Consider the following 24,018-nt stretch of genomic DNA (forward strand, 5'->3'; position numbering starts at 1 on the left):
TCTCTCACACACATCTCCCTAAGCCAACATCACTGCCACTGAATTTGGTCTTCCCACATCAAATCCATCACTCTGTAATAGAAATGAACCCCTTCCATGGGCACCAAACTAGGATTCTTAAGCAGTTGTCAGGAGCTAATGATTGAAAACTAAGTAGAAATGAAACCTTCTAGGGTGGAAAAAAAGCAGTTAAAATTATTTTAAAGGGGAAAGTATTGATAATTCACTGTGAAAAGCTTACATTGTCTCAACAGTATCCTGAAAGTAAGACTGGATACATACAATTATAATGCTGGCTTCCTCTCAAGATAGAAGGTTCTGAATTTGCCACCATCATTATGTCAATCACTGCTAATAACAGACTACAGCGCCAGTCATTACTCTCAATTGAGTGGCATGCTGACAGGAGGGCTGGTCAGAAGCTGGAGTATTCTGCTTTTGTTAACACATATTTTCTCCAATTCCACAAGGAACAGGATGGAACACATGACCAAGTAAAGGAAACAGATGTTTGTATGCTATTAGCTTTATATTGGCAGATGGAGTAAGCTGAAGAGAGCCAAAAGCTCTTTCAGAGATACTGATTTTTTTTTTCTGCCGATAGACTCAGGAATCTATTATAAAGGATATAGTAACTGTTGGAGATAAGTGCTCAAAATGTCTATACCAACTCTGCAAAGAGATGTTTACTCCTTTGATGACATACAGAATTTCGTACAACAAAACTGAAAGTGGAACCTGAAAGAAGTGCACACTGTAGTAGATGTTCAGATACATTCAGGAGCATATCCTGTGAAAAACAGTTATTGCAGAATGCCATAAGGAACTGCGCTCAACCTATTCCAAAGAGGTCTTAATATACTCACCTATCATCTGAACTCTGCTCATCATGCAAGAGGCGCTCCTTATTTAAACCTATCTTTTCAAGTTCATGTGTAAGCTTTTCTAAATCATTATTCATCTGCTGTGTCTTCAGTTTTTCATTCACCAAATCCTTTAAATAGATTTTTGAAAATGTGTTGAACGTATAATATTGCAATAATGCCATTTCTAGAGACTACAGCAGGAGACTCAGGCAATAGATTTTAAGGAAGTTGAAAGTGGCTTTAAGAGAGGTTTCCCTTTCAATGCTGAACACCAATATTTTTTATCTCAGTTGTCTCCCATTAATTTTTTTTAGGTTTTTGAAAATTCTACAAAAATATGCCAAATCAGTTTGCCAGATTTGAAATTAAAATGTAGATACATGCACTAAAGCTGTGATCCTTATTTCAAACCACCTTCAGCTCTCTGAAAAAACTATATTTTGTCTCCATCCTATTGACACTTACTGCATAAACTTCTAGTTAATCAGCAATCATATTCCAAAAACAAATATGAATTCATTTCAAAGGTTTGCCTCTTTTATTTTTGCTGGGTATTTTGTAGTTAATATATCCAATGCTGGACTTGCCTTAGCAGAAAGAACATTTGTTTAAATTGGAAAACTCACTCTTCCCCAATTCCCCAACCATATCCTATTCTGTCCCAGTGGATTCCACATTCCTCAGAAGCAGCTTTGGGGAAGTGTTAGGTAGGTAGGAAAGATGAAGTGACCCAGTTTGCTTGGGCAGAAGCGTTTTCCCCTCACATTAAGCCACCATTGGATACAACCCACTAATTTTATATTAAGTTACTAAATCCAACAAGATAGTTCAAATGTTCAGTGCATATGATCCTGAATAATAGAGCCATCAAGTGTTATAACAATTGCTTTCATGCTAGCTCCTTTCCTTGAAATTGTCTTTCTTTATTCATTTGCTTTTTATGGAGTATCCAGATTGTCAAATGGTTGTATTCTGGTATTGTCGCTGTTGTACTCCTGCTCTTTTTTGCAATGAAACACAATCACAGCACCAGCCTGTTCAGTGTGAACAGCCAAAGTGCCATCACAGCTTTTAAGAACTAGTGTGCCTTCAATGAAAAGCTTCCTTTTTGCAGTTTCTTCCTCATTATTTCATTTCAGTTCGTATGCAGCTGGAAGACTAGTTATCAATTAGCCCTTAATCAGTCAGCTTCTGATGCCTGTGTACATTACTGGTTTCCTTTCACTGTTTCATAGCAAAATGGCTATCATTTCAGTATAAAAAGTAAAGTGGGGGAGAATTAAAGGAAAGCAGGCTTGTCACCATGGAGAAGAGAAGCTGATTAATTAAAGGCACACTCATTACTGCAAGGAGGAAGCTAATAACTAATGTTGCAGAGGACCTGCTTATGAATAAATATTAGAAAAGGAGCAATGAGGAGGGCAAGGGCTAGATATTATACAGTCCGCCTGTGCTACACAGAAACCATCATTTTAATTCTGCTTCCAAGGTAATAATTATTCCACCCAATGCCTCAAAAGTGCCAACAGGTCCCAGGGTGGAAGCAAACAAAGTGCCGGCAACTGCTGCCTGCACTGCAGTGTGCGAGTCCATGATATTCACACGGCTCAAATGCAAACATTTCTGCCTTGCTCATAATGAGCAACTCAGAATCCACCAAGCTCATGAACAGTGTTTGAATAATATACAAATAAAACAAAAATACATTAAATTTGCATGAATTATTGCATGAAATTGACAGTTAAGATTTTTTTGAATGTTACAGCTGCATTACCCTTTATAATTATAGTATATCATTCAGTAGGAAATATTACCTCCCGTAACGTGACAAGTGTTTTCTTGTCAATGGTGGCTCTTTTTACAAGCTCTTTATTTTCCTTTTCAATCTCTTTTAAACGAATAGAAGCTTCTTTACATATACCAATTTCCTTAACGAGTGACTTGTTCTCTTTTTCCAGATCACCAATTTTTACATTATTCTCTTCTAATGTGCTGTCCTTAATATCTGCTTGTTGTCGAAGCCTTTTGTTCTCTTTTTCCAGCTGTTTCTTATCTTTTTCTAGCTGAGAGGTCTCTTGTTCCAAAAGCTTGTTCTCTTTTTCTAATTTTTCTAAGCGTTTACTAGAGATTTTGAGTTCTTCCAGGTTTTTTTGTAAGGTTTGATTTTCCGTCTCTAGATCCTGTAGTTCACTTTCTAGATGCTGAATCTTTTTGTTGGTGTTTTCTAGGGCCTTCTGCAGTCTTTGGTTTTCTGTATCCAAACCCTGATAACTTACTTCTAAGCGTTCAGTCTTCTTAAAAGAAGTTTTCATAAGATCCAGGCTCTTTTGAAGCTGTCCTTTCTCACTTTCCAGTTCCTTATTTTCTAGCTCTAACTGAGCCATCTTGATATTTGTACTTTTCAAAGTTTCAACTGTTCTTCTCAGCTCTAAATTCTCTTCATCAAGTTGTGTGTTCTCTTTCTCTAATGACTCTAATTGAAAGCTGAGATTTTTAAGACTATCTAGAGTCTTTTTCAGCTTTCTGTTTTCGGTGTCTAGACTTGAGTTCTCTTGTTCTAAGGAATCTATTTTTTCACATGTAATCTTTAAATTGGTAATCTTTTTCTGTAATAGTTCGTTTTCTTTTTCAAGATGTTGAACTTCTTTCTCCAGTTCATCTGCTCTATCTCCCTTCTCTTTATAATGTTCTAACTCTTTCTTCAGTTGTTTCTTTTCAAATTCTATCTTATTTAATTTACTGCTTGTCTCTTTAATAGATTCATGGAGAATTTTATTTTCCTTTTCAATATCTTTCACTCTTGCTTCAGCACTGATTTGTGAACGCTGTCTGAGGGAAGCCACTGTTCGATTCAAATGCTCATTCTCTTGTTCCAGGATTTTAATCTAAGTAATTGAAATGAAAGGTTTTTTTTTACAATAATGTTTATTGAGTTTCATACAAATATCACATACTACAAAACAACTGAAACACAAATAAAAAAAACAAATAAAACAAATAAAGCGAACAAAAACAGAAGATATAACAACAAACACAAACAATACAAATTGATTAATTAATTAAACTTCCAACCTCATAAACATATTGCTTGACTTCCTCTAGTCCCTCCCATCTGAATTTTCTTGTAACTGAATGTAGCAGTTTTCCAGTATCATTATTCAAAAACAATATTCCAATTAGAGTCAAATTTCTTAACTTTTCTTAACATTCTAAATCTCATTTATTTAATTAACTCCTAATTTAATCCTAGGCCTATTTGGTACTTTCAGGTAACTTCTAATTGAAATGAAAGTTTAAACCAGGCTAAAAATATTTTACATTAACAAAATTAGTTACAAAAAGTATTTCAAGTGTTAAAGAACACAAAAGTATTAAGTCAGTTTGAATCTTTGGTATGCTGTGAAGCAATCACAGAACTGCCTCACCTACAAACCTATTAAACCTAGATCTCATCCTATTTCAGGGACGTAGGAGAGCAAGATGCTCTATAATCTCATGGGGTTCTTCTTTAAGAATTCTGTCCATTACACCAACATATGGGGTTTCATTTAACAGTACTGACTGAGGATGGAAGGCTAACATTTTGGTACCTGGACTTCTTTCAGCTTAAGATTACGAATGGTTGTGTAACCCAAAGAACTAAAGTAGAAGTGGAAAGGTTTTGCCAAGGAGGAAGGGCTTAGTTAAGCACTTAAACTGCAATTCCAACTCTACTTAACTCAGTAAGTCACAATGAATTAAACTAGACTTAACGTATTTTTCCGTGTATAAGACGGCCCCATGTATAAGACGCCCCCAATTTTCGGGGACTCCAAACTGAGAAAACACCCCTCAGCACTACCCGTGTATAAGACAAGCCCAATTTTAAACCTATTTTTTTGGTTAAAAAAACAACAACACCTAGTCTTATACACGGAAAAATACAGAACTTTGGGGTAAACAGGGTTGTAGCCAACTAAGTTTTGCTCAGAATAGAGCCACTGAAATTAAGGTAAAGGTAAAGGAACCCCTGACCATTAGGTCCAGTCATGGCCGACTCTCAGGTTGCGGGACCCTAATTTAAAAGAGCTTATTAATGTCACTGTAGCTACTCCAAGTACAATTAGCATTGGAGACAATCCATTGTTAGGATTGCAATGTTAGAAAACACTAGGATTGAAAGAAAAGCGGTATAGAGGATTACTAAAGCATGAAGCTTCTCTGCCTGCATAGATCCTACTGAAAAACATGGACATAATCCACCCACAAGGTACTCTGACAAAGTGGAGGAATAGAAAAAGCCAAGTAACATTTTTGAAAAAACATGAAAATGGTAGCAGGAAAAATTGACCATGATTATCATATCCTATAAAATAACATATACAATTATTTTAAAATGTCAGTCTTGGCCATCTAAAGAAAGTTAAGCTTGACAAGTGAAAATCTTTGTCATTTTACCTGTCTCTCTGAGTTTTCTCTTAGAGTCTCAATAGTCTTTTCAAGTTGGGCTTTCTCTTTCATTAGATCTTTGCTAAGATTCTGACTATTCTGAAGACCTTGTTTCTCTTCAGAAAGTTCCTTCTCAAGTCCTTCCAGCTAGAGAGAAAAACAAAATAAAATTGATAAAATCTTACATTACAGTGTATAAGACATGCCGAAAGTTTTTAGTTACTATTTGTTTCTTAAGTTCCTATTCCCCAAAATGAAATTTTCCTCTAAGAAAAATTAAAGACCAAGGACAACATACAGAAGTGTCCAGAATATCTGGTTTTTCAACACCTTTATTTCTGAAAATTTATGTAGCTTCTATTGAAAATATTGTTCTGCACAAGAATTTATACTGCATTTTGTAAAAGAGTGTTAAAATACATTGAACATCTTGCAGATTAAAACAGTTATTTGTATTGGAATCAAAAACACTTTAAATATAATAATAAATCATTATTTTGAAGAGATAAACTGCAGCAAGCCTTGGGCTTCAACATTCTCCTCCACCAGTGTGGCTGTGAAGTGCAGATTAGCAGCTTTCACATCTGTTTTTTGATTAGCCAGAGTTTAGCGTTACATCCCAGCTCTACTGTAGGTTAATCTTAACTACAATTTGTTGAAATAAGTCAGATTGATAACTCAAGGATTGAAGATGGCTTGTTTCAACTAAATCATTGTTAGGATTAATCATTCTTTGTTGGGTATAGATGAAACAAGCAACTGCAGTTAATAAAAAATGGAAGGCTCCTGATCTGCTGATTAGCACTGATAACTAGTCCCTTTTATGCTATTTGCAGGTGTGCTTTGAATCCAAACTGTGCCTTCAAAAGCGGATGTTGAGAAGCCTGGTTTGCCAAGGGAAACTTAAGAGTGTGTGTAACCCACCAAAACATTAATATACAATTACAGCAAAATATACTCAGATGAAATATTTCTAGGTAGTGTAACACCACAAAATTTAAAAAGATGGATTTAGAACAAAGCAGAATTTTTATCTTCTTTATTATGTGTTAAAAGGCATTTGTCAATTGTGTTTCTTCATATTTTTTCTGTCCTGTTCCAATTTTGAGAAAAGTTACCTGGAACAGGGTAGAAAAGGTCTAACTAATAAATAAGCCAGATATTTAATATATATAATTTTGAAAAAGTATACAAAAAAAAGGTAAACCATTAAGAGCTACTTTATTTCAGAAAATGTTTGTCAAACTAAGTAAATCCTCTGGCTAAACATACACAGATAATATTAAACAAAACATTTGTTTAAAACGAGACTTAAGACAGGGAACCTACAATGAAGTTCATGATAGAAAGCTTACAGAAACTTTAACAGTCTAAGATGTTTTTAGAATGTCCATTTTTTAATTATTTGCTAGGATTTACCTTCTTCCTATTTTAAAAATACAATAAAAATGGTACCTTTTTACTTAGTCTTTGGTTTTCCTTTTCCATTTTCAGCATTTTTGAACTGCTGCCTTCTGCAGATCCCACTGCATTTTGCAACTCTTCCACAGTCTTTAGCAAACTTTGGTTTTCCATTTCTAGTTTCAGTAACCTACTTGAAGTCAGTTCATTCACTTCATGACCAAGTGACTTTCGTGGCGCTGTGGGTTTGTTTAAAAAAATAATGGAAATGACTTACGTTTCCCATCCATTATCTGTAGGTATTTCTTATATACAATTGACACTGCACCCTTGGAACCATGTTGAAGTGAACCACACCACTCCCTACTTGATCATGCTGCTGCCACACACCGCTGAAGACATAATAGTTCTCCCATACGACTAAGCCATAATTTAATGATCATTTGTCTACTGTCAACAAAACATGATGCGACATAATGGTGTGTTGCTGGCTTACAAACTTTTGTGTGTTTTAACTCTGGCTTGGAGTTACATGTGAATCCAACCAGCAACCTTCCTTAAACTACAGTGGTACCTCAGGTTAAGTACTTAGTTCGTTCCGGAGGTCTGTTCTTAACCTGAAACTGTTCTTAACCTGAAGCACCACTTAAGCTAATGGGGCCTCCTGCTGCTAAGCGCCGCCGCTGCACAATTTCTGTTCTCATCCTGAAGCAAAGTTCTTAACCTGAAGCACTATTTCTGGGTTAGCGGAGTCTGTAACCTGAAGTGTATGTAACCCGAGGTACCACTCTATTATATATTTAGCTATCCCAGCCCAAACACCAAACTACACCTATGGTTCACCTATTGTTGAGCCATATTACTTTGTTCACATGGCTACATCTTTGGGCCCATCAAAGGAGAACTGTTTACAGGATATCTGTTTACAGCATGTGGAGTATTTGCAATGTTCAGTTGCCTATTTCCCATATAAACAGAAGAAAATAAGAAAATGCAGAATTAAATCTTCATCTACCTTCAGAAAGTTCAGATGATCTGTTTATTTGTTCAAGTTCCCAACCCAAATGCAGTGATTCATCCATACTTTGCTTCTGAGCCATTTCAAGTGTCATATTTTCCTCCATAAGTTCCTCAATTTTCTTCCGGTCCATATCACGTTCCTTAAACATTGTTTACATGGGGAAAAAACTCTTTAAAAGTTATTCTCAAAGTGCACAAACCTATTTCAGTAACAAAAATTTTGCAAAATGCTACTGACTTAAATCTTTTTATGTTAAAGGATCTTGATCTAGTGTTAGCAGTGGAAAAAAGACCTATTTAAACTTATGCCGGTAGAGAGTGCATAAGCACTCCCTGCCCACCCCCAAACATTCTATCCTCTTCCAGATACAAAAGGACCTGTGCGTTGGCAATCACATGTCAATTGGACGCACCTAAAATGGTCTCCCCCTGTATATACAATCGTATTATCAGATGTTAAAGATTATGATGCTATGCTATCCTATCCTTGAAAACATATTTTTAAAAAATCAACCATTTTTTTAATGAATGTTATATCGATACAGTGTGTTACCAAAATCATTCTATATCAAACATCCTTGTTTCTTAAGAAAAAAGCAAGCAAGCAAGCAAGCAAACAAACAAACAAATAAATAATAAAAATAAATAAAACTGGTTGATTTAAAAAAAAAATTCAAGCACAACACAGTATCATAAATAACTTTTTAAATTGTTTTAGTAAAGATGAGGTTAGTAGAATGGCGATATTTAAGTGGAAGAGCACATACTTTGCATACAAAAGGCCCTAGTTTCAATCCCTGAAATCCTCTTGTCCAAAACTCTGGAGAGTACTAAGCTAGATAAACCAACTGCCTGATTCAATATAAAGCCAACATTCTGTGTTTCTATGACTTGTTCGAAAATGGAACAAGTAATGGTTTGTTAACAAACCATGCCTTAGCAGATTCATAGAGTGACATTCAATGTCATGTGAGCAGGCTTTTGCTCATGCAGCAGGAGTCCAGAGTTAGGGGACTCTCCAGAGCAGATCTGGAACACACAGGTAGGAAGTCCCACTAAGCAAATAGGCAAATATCACTGGATGTCACCTATAATAATTCATCCTGCATAATTCTGTTTTTAAAACCTACACATCTGATGTCTCATGTTGTATGCTCACCGTTTCCATATCATGAAGTTTTGCCTTTAACTGTAAGTTTTCCTTTTCCAGTTCGTGCAGTTTATCAGAACGGGCTCGGGTTCCCTCTAACTGATCTTCCAACATTGTCTTTGTTTCTAGCAGTACTTGATTATCTTCTTTTAGCTCCTACAATAATCCGAAAGAAAACTGAAGCTGAGGATCACTGTGTCAAAGAACATAAAAATGGCATGAACGGAACAAAAGTGATAATTTGCTGAATTAAGCTTTTAACAGAGTTGTGTCACACACACAAAAGTTTGATGAAGTTACTGTTAGGATTCATTCCCAGTGTTGCAGTCATGGGATTGTTTTTATCACATGACGGTGTATGTTTTCATTCCACATTTTGGAAAGTGACGGAGACAGGATGTTTTTATTACTGTGCTTCTGTGATATAGGATTTTTGTCTTTTGTTCTTTCTCTTTGCTGTCTGATGCTGAAGAGGAAGGAACTGAGTTACAATGCTCCGAGTGTGTATATGTAAATAAATGTAGTTTAGCCAAAAAGCTGCACAACTGAGTCAGAACGCTGACTGCCTATACTCTGCTGATCCTGAAGTGTGCTGATCCCTCTTGGTATCAGTCACTGTGATGTTCGGGTTGGAAAAAGCTTTTGAATCTCCCGAATGACCGACCAGGAGGGAGAGAACATGCCAGTCGGGGATGTGTCTCTGCTGGACTCCTGACAGTTACAGCTACATCATTCTGACCCCTGAGCTAAAATTGTATTAATATTCAGAATCCACTTTGGAAGTCACAAAAGCAGATTCTAAATTCAAACACCAAGTCCTTTGCTTGAGGCATTATTAGGGTCCAGAGATTGTACACTCATAGGGGTGTTAGATGGTTGATGGAGAGACCCTGGGTATGTTGGTCTCCCAGGGTGAGAGGATGGGAGGAGATAGAAAGATCCTAGGTGAGAGCCGGGAGGAGATACTACATTCTCTGGATAGTAAAGTTTAACAACTATCTTTAAGAGAAGACTCCAATTCTATATGTACTTTTTGTAGCTGTATGTCATGGACTAGCTGGACGCAGAGGAATGGTGGGAGGCACCGACTGGGGAACCCCTGAGGGAAGGAGGCTTAGAGTCCAGGGATTGGTGGTGGGAATACAATGAGAAGTCAAAAGGAGAAAACTGGGAGGTGGTGGTGTTGGGAGTTCAAGAGGTAACAGGCTTTAGTGAGCAGGGAGAGTCTGTGGCAGAGAAGTCCAGAATCAGAAGCAGAGGCAGAAGCAGGAAAGGAGGAGGGCCAAGAGGCAGAGATGAGTCAGCCAGTGAAAAAGCAATGGTTTCTCCCCGCCTTGCTGCAACAGACTGCCCTCCCTCCTGGTCTTCCAGGTCCAGGAGAGGTATGAAGCAAAAGGAGCACAGATAGGAACGCTGGCATAGTCTCAGATGTTTGGGAAGGACCTGGGGAGAGGAGGAGGCTTAGGCAGCTGTGGGAAGGCAGGGACCTCCAGTCTCCATAATTGCCTCATAGGGGCAAGACCTACCAAAGAGTTGTTGTGCGCATTAGGCCTGGCACTCCTGAGCAGATCCTGTTTTTCTAGTAAAGAGTTATCTTCACTTACATCATATGATTTATGGCTGATTTGCTCCTGATCCTGTTTTTGATTTTTATCTACATTAAAGGTAAAGGTACCCCTGCCCATACGGGCCAGTCGTGTCCGACTCTAGGGTTGCGCGCTCATCTCGCTCAAGAGGCCAGGAGCCAGCGCTGTCCGAAGACACTTCCGGGTCACGTGGCCAGCGTGACGAAGCTGCATCTGGCGAACCAGCACCAGCGCAGCACACGGAAACGCCGTTTACCTTCCCGCTATAAAGCGGTACCTATTTATCTACTTTCACTTAAGGGTGCTTTCGAACTGCTAGGTGGGCAGGAGCTGGGACCAAACGACGGGAGCTCACCCCGCTGCGGGGATTCGAACCGCCGACCTTACGATCAGCAAGTCCTAGGAACTGAGGTTTTACCCACAGCGCCACCCGCGTCCCCTTTATCTACATTAGTTTTCTATATTTTATTGTATTATGAAAAATGGTAATAACAATCTTAAAAATAAATAAATCCAAACACCAAAATCCCTAACAGTAAAAACAAACAAACAAACAAACAAACCTCCAGTACAGAAGGGTAGGATTAAGTGACTGACGTGTACAAGTTTTGTGTGCTTGCATACAACCCTTCGTATGAAACCGCTTTGCTCCCAAATCACACAAGCAGGGAAAGAAACTAGGAAGTTGCAGTTAGTCATAGCTTTCCATTACATGAAAATCAGGACTTCAAAACAACCAGATTCAGAAGCTACTAATGAATAAAACTTTAATTTTTAATGTTTGAATTTCAAGTCACCTCTACTCTAGCCTTGTAGAATTCAATATCGTGTAGCCTCTCCTTATACCGACTGACTTCACTTTCAAGCTTGTCAACCCTGATTGCCTTCTCTCTGAGAGCATCAAGTTCATCACGGTACACCCTGGCAGAACGGGCATCTGAAAGCAAATTCATATTCTAGCAAACAAAACAAACATATTTAATTATTAATTATTTCGTAGAAGAAAACACTGACATTACAGATCTGCAGTGAGCAACACTGAGTTTTCATGCAAGATGGCAAAATTAAAGCTTGGAGAACGACACTAAGCTATTCAAAATACTAAAGGCAATGAGAAGCAAAACACCAAATGCATTCAGATCCATGTACGAAATCTGCATGCGTTGCATGCAATTCAATCCTATGCAAGTTTACATGGAAATAAGCATGACTTCAATGAGGTTTGCTTCAAAGTAATTGTGGGGGAAACTGAAGCCCCAATATATTATTAATCTCATTATTTAGCTGGAAATTCGCCTTCTCACTGAAATTTTGAAACAATTACTGTAACACGATTGCTAGTTTTACAGAAAAGGTGGTAATCAAATAATTATCTTAATCCCAGGATAACTGTGTTATTTCTTATATGTATATAAAAGTGTTGAGGCAATTTCAATGCTGTAATGTTCCTCTTCAAAGGAATTATTCCCTTGAGGAGACTGAGTTGTCCAATGACCAGTTTCACAAACATGCTCTGCTTGCTTTAAACTCAATTAAACTGTAGGAATCAAGTTATGTTTGATGACTTGTCATTAAAACCTGATGAAATCAATAACAACTCATTATAAAAGTAATGCCAATTGTTTTTTCTACATGTCAGTTTTATTCTTCCATGTTTTTGGAAACACTTTTCAACACAGGTTTCATATAATTTATAATATCATATTGGCCAAACATTTGAATGAACCTCAAGTAGAACAGGAAAATACCACATCCAAAAAAACCAAAATATGGACTTGAGGCAGAACCCAGAGCTCCTTAGCACAAAAACCTATTTAATTCAGGGTCCTAGCTTGGAGCATGACAACGCATGTAATTAATTAAACTGATAAACTATACTTAATCTAAGCACAATGGCCTGAGAAGTTATCTTTAATTTCCAAACCTCTTGTTGCAGTCTTTTCAATTCAGCTTCAATTTGTTCCAGTTCTTGCTTACAATCCAGTAACTGTTCAGTCTTCTCCTCACTAAAAATAAAATTATTTAATTAAAAACAGGAACTAAAGAAGAAAGGGACAGAACAAAATGAATAGACTTCCCCTTCATAGTTCACACCAGAATTTATACTTCAGATGCCTGAAGGGTGCTTTTTGTTTGTCTTGCAAAAAAACCCAACTTCTGGATTCATCAACCATGAACCAGGAAGAGCTGGGAGTGTGCTTAACTCTCTGCACTCTAAGTCACTTCCCCCCAACCCCACCAACACATCACATGCATTTTTTAACTTGATGCTTAGTGAGTACAATTTATCTAACATCTTTCTCATGAACACAGGCTTGCTCTTTACCTGGGGATCACAGATTTCTTCAAAAGTTAACAGCATATCAAGTAAGACAGTGGTTCCCAATTAACTAGGATCCCCTGCTTTTGAAAATGTTGATATCTCTGTGGTAGTTTTTGTTATGTGAATGGTACCACCATACCCTCCAACGTGTCCCTGCGCAGAACTATGGTGCGCATCTTCTGGGCTGCACTCCTGCGAGAGAGCACAGCGCCCAAAAATGTGTGTTTTGGAGCCCTGCGATCTCATGTGGTTTTGGGCACTGTGAAACGGGATGCTTGGACAGTGTGTTTGTGTGTAAATTTTTTTAAAAATCTATTGAATGTATATACCGTCCTATACCTGGAGGTCTCAAGGCAGTTCACAGAATAAAATCAAAATATAAAACCACAAAATACATAATCAAAATAAAAAGGCAACCCAGTAGCCCCCCTCCCCAGTTGACTGGTATGGGCCATGGACTATGATTCTATGACCCCCTGGGTGGGTTACACTGGACCCCCTGGGGTCTGTGGATCACCAAGTGGGAACCACTGCAATAAGGGATATTAGCTCTGTGTTTTAAAACCAAGTAAAGAATTGTGTAAAGCCTACTAGCTTAAATAAAATATCAAATGGATCAGATTGCCTACTTTTCAAACAGGAAAGTTTCACCTGCCAATTCCTTAAGCTTGAACTACTGCTAAAAAGCAGGACTACAAAAGTTCATTAAAAAGCAGGCAAACCCTAGTCAACAGTCACATCATATATGCTTTATTTTCAATGTCTAATGCTCAAAATGTCAATTATTATCCTCCGATCTACTTCTGCAAGGATGTGTAAATAAATGTTCTCTTCCTATCCTTATACATACAACAAAGAATCCAAGTTTATTATGAATTTTTACAAGCCCAATGGAAATTTAATTCAAGCTTCATCAAAATGAAGATAAGATATCCAAATTATTCAAGATTAGAAAATCACAGTCTAAATCTGACATTATATAAAAGATTCCGTGTACATAGGGTTAAGTTTGAGAAAAATAACTTGCAAGAATACACACAAAGATGTTTTTATAGTAATTTCTCCTTAAATCTCCATACATGTGGGGGTTTTTTTATGAAACATTTATCGCTGAAGCACTGTAAGACCCTTCAGTCATCAACTAGACAACAATAAAAGGCATTGGGATTGTAATCAGGGAACCCTCAGGAAAATCCTGGGATGTGGAATAGGAAGCTGCAGCAAGAGAAGAGGATCGCCAAAAATCTGGCAGAGACAGCTTGCCCAAGGTGTCTCTGCCCAATTTTTGGCAATCCTCACCAAATACTACAGTTCACAATCCCTCAGAAAAGACTTTTCAATTAATTCAATAGGGAGAAGGTTCCATCATTGTATGTTATGTTGTTTGTTATAAAAGCACTGCTCTCTTTTATTAAATAGGCTGTGCTGACCAGAATGGTCAAATGTTCAGTATAGGAACTTAAGGAAACTGAGTGTTACACATTTTAGGGGGGAATAGAAAGAGCTATTGGAGACTAAAAACTTATTCAGGACTCTACTCGCATTCTGACTGGCTGGGATGGGGAGTTGAAATAATATATATAAGAAATTAAAAGAGCTGTGACTGAGATATGAAAAATGCAAGAGAGACAAAGATGTGAAAATACCGGCAAACACTACTGCAGTTAGTAGAGAAAGCTGTAAATGGAACCAGAACATGAACTCTGAGAGGAAGGGACATAGATGAGAAGGTTAGTGAACCTTCACACTGAGAGCCAGTGTGGTGTAGTGGTTAAGAGCGGTAGACTTGTAATCTGGTGAACCGGGTTCGATTCCCCGCTCCTCCACATGCAGCTGCTGGGTGATCTTGGGCCAGTCACACTTCTTTGAAGTCTCTCAGCCCCACTCACCTCACAGAGTGTTTGTTGTGAGGGAGGAAGGGAAAGGAGAATGTTAGCCGCTTTGAGACTCCTTCGGGTAGTGATAAAGCGGGATATCAAATCCAAACTCTTCTTCTTCTTCTTCTCTATATCTATGTTTGATCCCATGCATCTCCAGGTAGGCTGGAAATGTTTCCTGCCTGAAACCTTAGAGACACTGCAAGTCAGACTACGCTGACTTGAGGGGTCAACATTTTGACTTGATATAAGGCAGTTTCCTAAGATAAGTACAGTGGTACCTCGGGTTACAAACACCTTGGGTTACAAACGCTTCAGGTTCTGAAGGTCCGTTCTTAACCTGAAACCGTTCTTAACCTGAGGTACCACTTTAGCTAATGAGGCCTCCCGCCACTACCGCACGATTTCTAGTCTCATCCTGAAGCAAAGTTCTTAACCCGAGATACTATTTCTGGGTTAGTGGAATCTGTAACCTGAAGCGTCTGTAACCCGAGGTACCGCTGTATATCAGTTTCTTGTTGTGTATGCAATTTTAAGTGCAATGTAATTTACAGGGTACAGTAGCACTAACTACTAAAAACAACTTAATAAATTTAGCATTTTATTTGTAACTTTATTTGTAAATAAATCCAACACACTGCAAACGTGGTAACATGTTCTCAGTGATGTCTATACTTCCAATTGTGTGCTTCAACTACAGTATAAAATGATTTGTTTTTAATTATACAGAATGCAGCAGTGTGCACTGTTTAGTCTATTAACTGCCAGTCAAATTAATAACAGCAATTTGCATTAATTTTCCTAGTGCAGCTGTTTACAGAATATCTTGAGTAAGCTCACTTCAACAGACATGTAATAATCCACACATCAGAAAATGAGATCTGTTTCTCTTATATTCCAGTGCTCATGATGACTAAAATATATTACTTTGTGTATGCTTGTGGGGCGGAGAGAGAGTTGAAGTGAGATAACAATTAACTCTGTCAGTTTTAGAAGATATAGTCAAAACTCTTTTGTAAGAATTACATCTTTCTTAGTATACTTAGCAGGTATAGGCTATCCTGTAAATGTCCCAATATTATGTTTGTCCTCTATTGTATTATTTGATGAAAACCACTGGAACTCACCCAGACTATCACTGCTGCAGTCCAGTGCAAAATCAGTGATGAAACACACAACAATCAACCAAAGTGGAGTCACTAAAGTTATTAATATAATTGGATGGAATCTGAGCAACATCATGTGCTCACAACTGTTTCAGATAGGTACTTGATATATAATCAACTTTTGACTGGCAGCTGGGAAAGAAGTTCTACCCTGGATTACCCTGTTTTCTTAGTCATTCAGTCTCTAAATGGTTGCCCAGTATGCGTTGAGCTTTTGCTAGTATCTTTGCAACTCTGTTCCATATCAAAACTCTACGATGGTTGGATTAAATAATAAACCTTGCAATTTATAGTGTGTTTGAATCACTTCTCTCACACAATTATGGGGATGAATAACTGAGATTTTATATGGGTCTATTAAGGTTACTCACAGAGTTCATAGCTGGGCTACAATTCAAAACACTGGTCTGCAGTTCCTACAATGACAATTCAACACTAACTCTCAGATTTGAGTGCTATTGTCTTGGAAAACTCAATATACATGCTATAACCCGTTCAATGAATGGCAGGATAGGACTTTATCATTTGGGAGCAGCATCATAGTTGTCAAGCAGCCCAGTGTATGAGACAAAGCAAGTGAACACACATGCATGTGGCTTGATTCCAGAAAGCTCAGAAGGCATACCACTCAAAGGGGACACACTGTTTATAGCCCAACTGAGTGGGGTGTCATCGAGCTGACCTCAGGCACTGGAATAAAGGCACACCCTCCCATTATTCAAATGGCAAAGTTCCCAGCACCATATGGCACACATCAGAAAATTAAATAGAAGGCCAGACAATTATAGAACAGCTGCTGGGCAACTTAGGTTAAAGCTGATAGAATAAGCAGAAATTTCTTCTAACACAACACCCTGATTTGAGGGATGTGATGATAACACTTGTTTTTATGGATTTTTAAAAACCAAAAATAAGGTTATTTTAAAAGACTATTGTGGCATGGTAATGGCAAACAAATGTATAGCCATCCAGTACAACTGTTGCTGAGTGCAAAACAACTTCATTAACCTAAGTTGACCCCACCAGAGGCTGTCACCTTCTGCCAGCTATCGTGCATTTGCCACATATTTTGCAAATAAATCCTTTACTTAGGAAAACTGACACAAAACCGATTTGTTTGCAGACTCAGAATTGAGTGTATAATATCCAAAGTTTAATCTTACTTAGAAGGCTTACTTCATTGTCAGTCACCGATAAGTATTCAATGTCTGGAAGAAAGGAGGTGACTAGTTCCAAGTTAGACCCTTGAAAATCCTAGCTGAATTTGGTATAATATACCCTAGAATTTGGTATAATAGACTTAGATAGTGGCTTCTGGCAGTAGATTTCAAAGTCAGTGGGATGGGGTAAATTTTAAAGTGTAGGCACTCTTCATGTCAGCCTTCATTGGCCATAAACCAAAAAGTCCACAGTCACACCTCCAAGGAGAATCTAGAAGTGCAGGCGGCTTTGTCGCTTCATTACAAATCCCCAAAATCAGCAGAGACAGTAGAATAACGAATTTATTAGGATCAGCTGTCAACCATAAAACAACCATGGCAAGGATGGTGCTGTCATCCTGCTGTGACAAAAGTACCAGAGCTGTACTGCCCTAAATTCTTGTTTCTCTATACCACTGTTCATAGACATTTTCTGCCTCCAACTACCACCCCTTTAGGTAATTTTTTAAAAAGTGAGCTCCAGTTCAGAGCAGTCTCAGATTCTTATATTCAAGAAATGTTTTAAGGCCACACAGCTGGTCAGGATTGCCAAATTCTTCCCCTATGGAAGAGGAAGGGGCGTGACAGACCAAATGCCAATTTAAAAACACCACCACCAACAACTTCTCACAAATTTGTCAACTAACATTTACTCTTAATCTTTTGGGATAAGGCTGTTAAATTAGTAGCCATTTAGCATAACTCCAAAGGTCCAGTAATCTCTACAGTCCAAAATCTCTCAAAAGAACCTTTACAGGGGGTTGAACTAGATGAACCTCTGGGTCCCTTCCAACTCTACGTTTCTACAATTCTATGACCTTTGAGCGGTAAGCCTGTCCTTGCTTAGAGATACTCCCTTAATCTAAACAGTTATTTACCCACACCAAAAGACAACACAACAGGGATATGTAAGCATAGGGACCACATCCTGCAACCTGCATAGGGACCACATCAGGTTCCAATGCTTTTCCCGAAGCTACGCAGAAGCCACTTCACAAGCCAACACCAAAAGACTGAGGAACTTTTGATACTGACCTTCAGAAAAGAAAAATGATTGCAAGCCTGAATATGTGTGCAAAGTGCTTGCGTATCTTTTTATAAAAATACTGAACTCATCCAGAAATTCATTCCCGCAAAACCACCAATACACCATTGGAAAAGAGAGGAGCCAAATTGCAAAAAATGCTTATATTTCTCTACGTAAGCACAACAGAATTATGCTGCAGTTCTACATTCATATAACTGGAAGTCATATTGAAGTCATCAAGTGACTTATCATTCAAAATCTACACTTGTTTACTTGAAAGTTAAACTCAAACACCCTGACCCTAGGAGTATTGTAACTGAGATAAGACAGAAGGTGAATTTGGAAGCCCTTATAAGAATGTAAGATACTTTAAGCATTATTTTCCATCTTACCAACTATATGAACTGAAAATAGGAATAAACTGTTAACTAACCACATACACAAGTCTGATACACAACTACAGCAGCATATATAACACAGATACTAATAATATAAAACTTCAAGCTAAAAAGGCTATTTCTACACTACTTCCCCAAGGGCCCAGAGTTTCTTAGTGCCATCTAGCACTTCACAGTGTACTTACAGCTCTTGTCTAAGCCTTCTGATCTTTGCTTTGGCATCTGCTAGTTCCACTGACAAGTGCTGCCTACTTTCAGTGCGCTTCATGCCTGGAGATCCACAAGGTGATTGTGCTGATGATGCATGAGGTAGAAAATGAAGAGAGTCTCGTTCTTCAGAGAGTTCTATGATAGTCTAAGATACAACATGAAATCTTTGATTACCACATAAGCACGTCAGGGCTAGAGCCAGGTATAGGTCAGCAACGGGGGGGAGGGGGGGTGTCACCTGAGGCCAGGGCAGTTAAATTTTTATTTATGGAAACAAACTACAGCTCACGCCTATTGGTCTCAGTAACTCTTACTAGGTCTTGCCTCAATGAAGCAGTTGCAAGGACTGAAGGTCCCCGCCTTCCCAGTGTCCACTAGGACTCCTCCTCCCCAGTGTCTTTCCCATGCAAGCTCAGGCTGTGCCTGCACACACCCACTCTCTGTTCTGCCTGTTTCATTTCTCTGTGAGTTCAAGGAGAGCAGTTGGATGCAGCAGGAGGGGGAGACTCCCTGGATTCTTCAGCAGCCTGTCTCCACTCTGCCTCTTGGCCACCCTCTGCTCTCTGCCACAGATTCCTCCTGTTCACTAAATGCTGTCACCTCTCCTGCTGCTAAGACCTCCTTCTTCTTCTCCCAGTCTGCTCCTTCTCCCCTCTGACCATTCATCACCGTCCCACCACCAATCCCCTGGACCCGAGCCTTCTTCCCTGGGGGTTCCTTAAGGAGTTCCCCAGCTGGTGCTCTCGCTACTCCTCTGCATCGAGCCAGTCCATGACACTAGATAACTGATTTTCAGTATTCTTGCCTCTGAGTCCATAAGTAGGTGTGTGTGAATTTAACCCATATTTTTCAAGGCCAAGATGCTCATCTGTCAATACCACTCAGTTTAGAGAACTGAGAAGAAGACAATTAAAAATCGTATTTCTGTAGTCTAATGGCAGCAGTAAGAGCAGGGGAAGAGTGCTACATGAACTTCTCAGGAGTGCATCAGCACTCTGTTCATTCACTTAAAGCCATAGTTTGTTTTAAGCTATGGTTTAATGTGATGTGCAAACAGGTCAATTGTTGCTTTTATCTACCAGCTATTTTCAGCACTAAGGCAAAAGCTGGCTGTTGTTTTTAAAGAAGTGTAATATTAAAAACATAACCACTGAAAGGGGCCACGTGTACCTACACATCAACAAAATATACAAATCTATCAAATTTCAGTATTTGCAAATAGTTGAGCAGTTATACTCCCAGGCTTTTTTCTAATTAACACACTTCTTTAAGAACTAAAAATCCATTAGCAGAAGGGGAAAACTAGTACGACACATACCTCAGAATGCTCATCTCGCTCATCTATAAGCCTTTTTAAATGCAATGCCATATTTTTTAGGAGAGACTCAATACAGTCATGTGACAGAGCACTGTCATCCATCCACTGGAGATCAAACACATTTTCCTGATTATGAGTTACCTGCATATGATAAATAACAATAAAGTGAAAACTGTGCTGTTTCAATGATAAGACTATGAAAAGATGTGCTAACAGAATGTAACCTAATGTGGAGCAAAAGATTTGAAGTCCATGTCAGCTTTAAGAAACAAAGATTCATAACCTTAAATACATTTTAAGGAACATTCTGAAATCCATACCACTTAGTCCAAGAAAAATCCAGTGATTTGGGAATAGTTTCACTTGGCTCATCCTCAAGAATGAAAATATTGATTACAGCCTTAGCAGCGTATCTTATTTTTAAACAATTTTATTTAGCACATTAAAACCATCTCTGTTTAGAAGTAAAATTACTGTAAACCACTTAGAGATTTTTTTAATATTAAGCCGTCTATAAATCAAATGAAAAAAATCTACTCCATTTTATTTTAAAAATGAAAAATTCCTCAACTGCTATTAAGGACTAGTGGTAGTTAACACAAATACAGGTACCAATAACAATAACATCTCTTTAAACCATATCTGAATACTCTTAGCAGTCATGTACCTTTCTAGCATACCACCTTTATGGCTTTTTAAAGTTGAAACTAAAATTGACTCATGAACTTCTTGTCCCAAGACTTTTTGGCTCTTATCTTGTGCACACCCTTGTTCACACTCTTTTTTAAAATCACAATACAGATAAACTCTCAAATTCATCAGTTGGTTTGAATCTCCCTTCTCTAAAATTACTGAAATGTCATGTCTTGCATTCATTCATTGTGATTAAAGTTGTTACCTGGGTAGGTACTTAGTATTAAAAGATGAGAAAGACTTGTTTCAGAAACATTTTAAATGTATTTTTTCTAATTTTACAGAGATTTACAGTGTGTTCTGTGTAGCATATTGGCTTCATAATCTGTAGTAACTATAATTTATATTCTTCTGAATAAAAAATAATCAAGATGGAAGGCTGCCTCCAAAATCCATATATAGATAAGATTTTAATAGTAGAAAACCAGATAATACCTCTTGTATATGGGCAGCAACAGCAGCTCTTATATCAAAGTCTAAACTTTGGATTCTTTCAATGAATTCTTCTTTCTTCTGACACTAAAACACAGATATTAACCAAAATTAACATTACAATTGGCTAAACATAATAGCTCAAGAAGACCTAAAATGTTATCTGTTAGGCATACTGAAATATCTAAAGGTCTCATTAACAATAACTGAGTACCCAGACACAACAGTTACATTCGGACATCATACTAAACTATGTGAACAAGTCTAGCCTCCTCCTAGATTCACACACTTCCCTCTTTTCCTTCCTCCATGTGGTTGGAGGAATTCAAAAGCTTTTGCTTCCATTCTTGGTTAAACTACAGGACCTGGGCACAACAGCATTTCCCCCTCTTTCTGCATGCAGAAGGTCCCAGTTTCAATTGCTGTCATATATCCAGTAGGAATGGAGAAGATTTCTGTCTGAACACTCTAGAGAACCTCTGCCAGTTTGGTTGAACCAGTACTCTGACTCGGTATAAAGCAGCTTCCTACCTTTAAGTGAATATCACGAGCGGCTGTATAATTGAGAGCTCACCTGAACTGCACATCCAAGGAGGAGTAGAAGCAGCTTTTTTACTTCTTCAGTGCCTTGTTCTGAAAATATCAGAAAAACAGCACACTGTGTACATCTTTAGATAATCATTATTTGTACGCTACCAACACTATTTTTTACTTTTTGGCTAGGACTAGCACTCCTAGGTGCTATACTCTTCCTGAAAAGAATAGGTACCCTTTTCACTAGGAACCCATGATCACTTAGGATGGCTAGTTTGATTTTATGTGTTGAAGGGCTCTTTGTACAGGTCATCCAGGTAAAGATACATGTGGATGGATCTCTTCCATGCAAAAGTGTGCTACCACTGCCACTATGAGTTTGATGAAGACCCTTAGGGCATGGGGTGGTAATGCAATCCCTTGTAAGCAAAGTCAAGAATCAGGAAATTCTCAGTTCTAAACTTGCCTGTTATGAACTCACTAGACAGTCTTAGGCAAGCTACTGCCTTTCATCCTTAGTCTCCCCCTATGTTAATACTGATTTACCTTACAGGGTTATCATAAATATGATAATGAATGGGAACCCCTTTGAACACCTGAAAATTTGATGCAAATGTTGAGTTCTAAATATTTAATAATAAACTTAACACTGAATGTCTGTTTTAAACTGAATATACTACTTACCTGAAAAGGGATTTTTGCCAATTATCAAGATGTTTGGCAAAGGCATCATAATCAATTGTTGCAATGTCTCCTATAGAAATGAATGTAAAGATTTACAAGAGCTGTGCGAAGGATGACCACACCATCCATATGTTAACTAAAAACAAAAATATCTTTAAAATAATGAAGCACCCATTCAAACTCACTTCTGATTTAACATATACCTAGGCTACATTTCTTTATCTATACTTACCTAGGAGTAAGACCCAATGACCTTAGTACATAGGACTGCACTGTTTGAGGTGGATTTAGGGCAGTGTGACCATTTCTGCCTCACTGGGTACCGAGCCCTGGTGACAAAGCAGGGCAGTACAACTATGATCTAGTGAACTGAAAAGAACAGAAGGCGGGGGCCATTTTTGGCCTTGCACAAGGCGCTGCTTAAATTTGAAAGACCAAAGTCCGTACCTGGTCTAAACCATATATAGGAGGCTGCACATATGTTTCTGATTCCACTTCAAAGTGCTACTTTCAACCTGCAAAACTCTATTCAGCCCAGGATCCCATTATTTAAGGGAATGTGTCATTAGACTTGGATGTATCCAGTCCCTACTATCATCATCTGATGCCCTTTGCTCTATGAAATGCACTCTCCAACACTTACATCCTTTCAGTGCCAGATTAAAACGTGCCTCTTATCGCAAGCATTTGAGAGAATACTATCATCATGCTATCTGTGGGTTTTTTTGGGGGGCGGGGTACTGTTACTGTATACTTGGTGGTTGTTTTTAATTATGTATGTAAGCTGACTAGAGACATTTTGTATTAGACAACAAATTAATAATAGTATCACTGATGTGGGAGGCTGTCTGAGACATGCACTAAGCATTCCTCCAGGAACAATTTGTAACCTTATAATAATAATAAACCTCAGACCCACCTGACTAGTCTGCATTAGGTCCACCAGACAGACTCACAATAAACATGAAAAATGAACATTTGTTAACTTTAATGTGCATATAAGACTGAGACAAAAAAAATAAAACCCAGTGATTGCTCATTAAGTATGAAGTTAACAAATTAAAAACAGTATTATATTCAAGATATAATTAATAATAAAAGTAATTTCCTCCATTGATCAAGGTCTAGGAAAATTTAAAAATGCAGACTACAGACAAGAATGAACTGTATCACAATAGTCAGGTCAACAAAGACTACAGATATAGTGCAAATTTGCTTCAACTGGAATGTACAGTGTTGTCCAGGAATGAAAAAAAAAATTAAAAAAGAAAACAAGTACAATTTATGTGTTCAATGAACAATCTCATGGAAGTTGACCTGTTCTAACTATACAGCCACCAGTGTGCAGCAGTGGTAATGAGCGAAAATCCTCAGTCTAGACAGTACCTAATTCTTTAACGTTGGTGTGTATTCCCTCTAACATCTGGAAACCTATCACAGCAGCTGCTAACACATACACAGATTTGGCAGCACAAGACTGTTTTTCTATATTACAGGGATTTTGCCATATGTTCAATAAAAATGTCCAAATTTATGTTCTGCATGATTAAGAGGGCTGTCCTCTTTTCTTTCAGCTGTTGTACAACATATTTTGACACAGTTATGCAGAAACTGATAATCTACTTCTCAAAGCAATATAGGATTTTGAGTAGATAACAAAATGATGTAACAACAGAACTGAATCTAAAGGAAGTGCTGAAATGAAT

At 38.0% G+C, this 24,018-nt stretch overlaps 1 protein-coding gene across 5 annotated transcripts in view; it reads right to left on the reverse strand.

Moving 5' to 3' along the window:
• CCDC88A (coiled-coil domain containing 88A) overlaps nt 1-24,018 on the reverse strand; it is a 77,949-nt gene that overhangs the window by 32,377 nt on the left and 21,554 nt on the right. For all 5 annotated transcript variants that reach the window (XM_083604706.1, XM_083604705.1, XM_083604704.1 and 2 more), the window contains exons 4-16: nt 22,313-22,382; nt 21,669-21,727; nt 21,098-21,181; nt 19,970-20,110; nt 18,627-18,796; nt 12,376-12,457; nt 11,249-11,407; nt 8,875-9,021; nt 7,711-7,855; nt 6,750-6,934; nt 5,304-5,441; nt 2,681-3,751; nt 867-994 (exon numbers count right to left, since the gene is read on the reverse strand). In XM_083604706.1, coding sequence (XP_083460832.1) covers nt 867-994; nt 2,681-3,751; nt 5,304-5,441; nt 6,750-6,934; nt 7,711-7,855; nt 8,875-9,021; nt 11,249-11,407; nt 12,376-12,457; nt 18,627-18,796; nt 19,970-20,110; nt 21,098-21,181; nt 21,669-21,727; nt 22,313-22,382 — 2,579 coding nt within the window. The remainder of the gene's footprint in view (nt 1-866; nt 995-2,680; nt 3,752-5,303; nt 5,442-6,749; nt 6,935-7,710; nt 7,856-8,874; nt 9,022-11,248; nt 11,408-12,375; nt 12,458-18,626; nt 18,797-19,969; nt 20,111-21,097; nt 21,182-21,668; nt 21,728-22,312; nt 22,383-24,018) is intronic.

This window comes from Podarcis filfolensis (genome assembly GCF_964270895.1).
Source record: "Podarcis filfolensis genome assembly, chromosome: 3".
Taxonomy (NCBI): Eukaryota; Metazoa; Chordata; class Lepidosauria; order Squamata; family Lacertidae; genus Podarcis; species Podarcis filfolensis.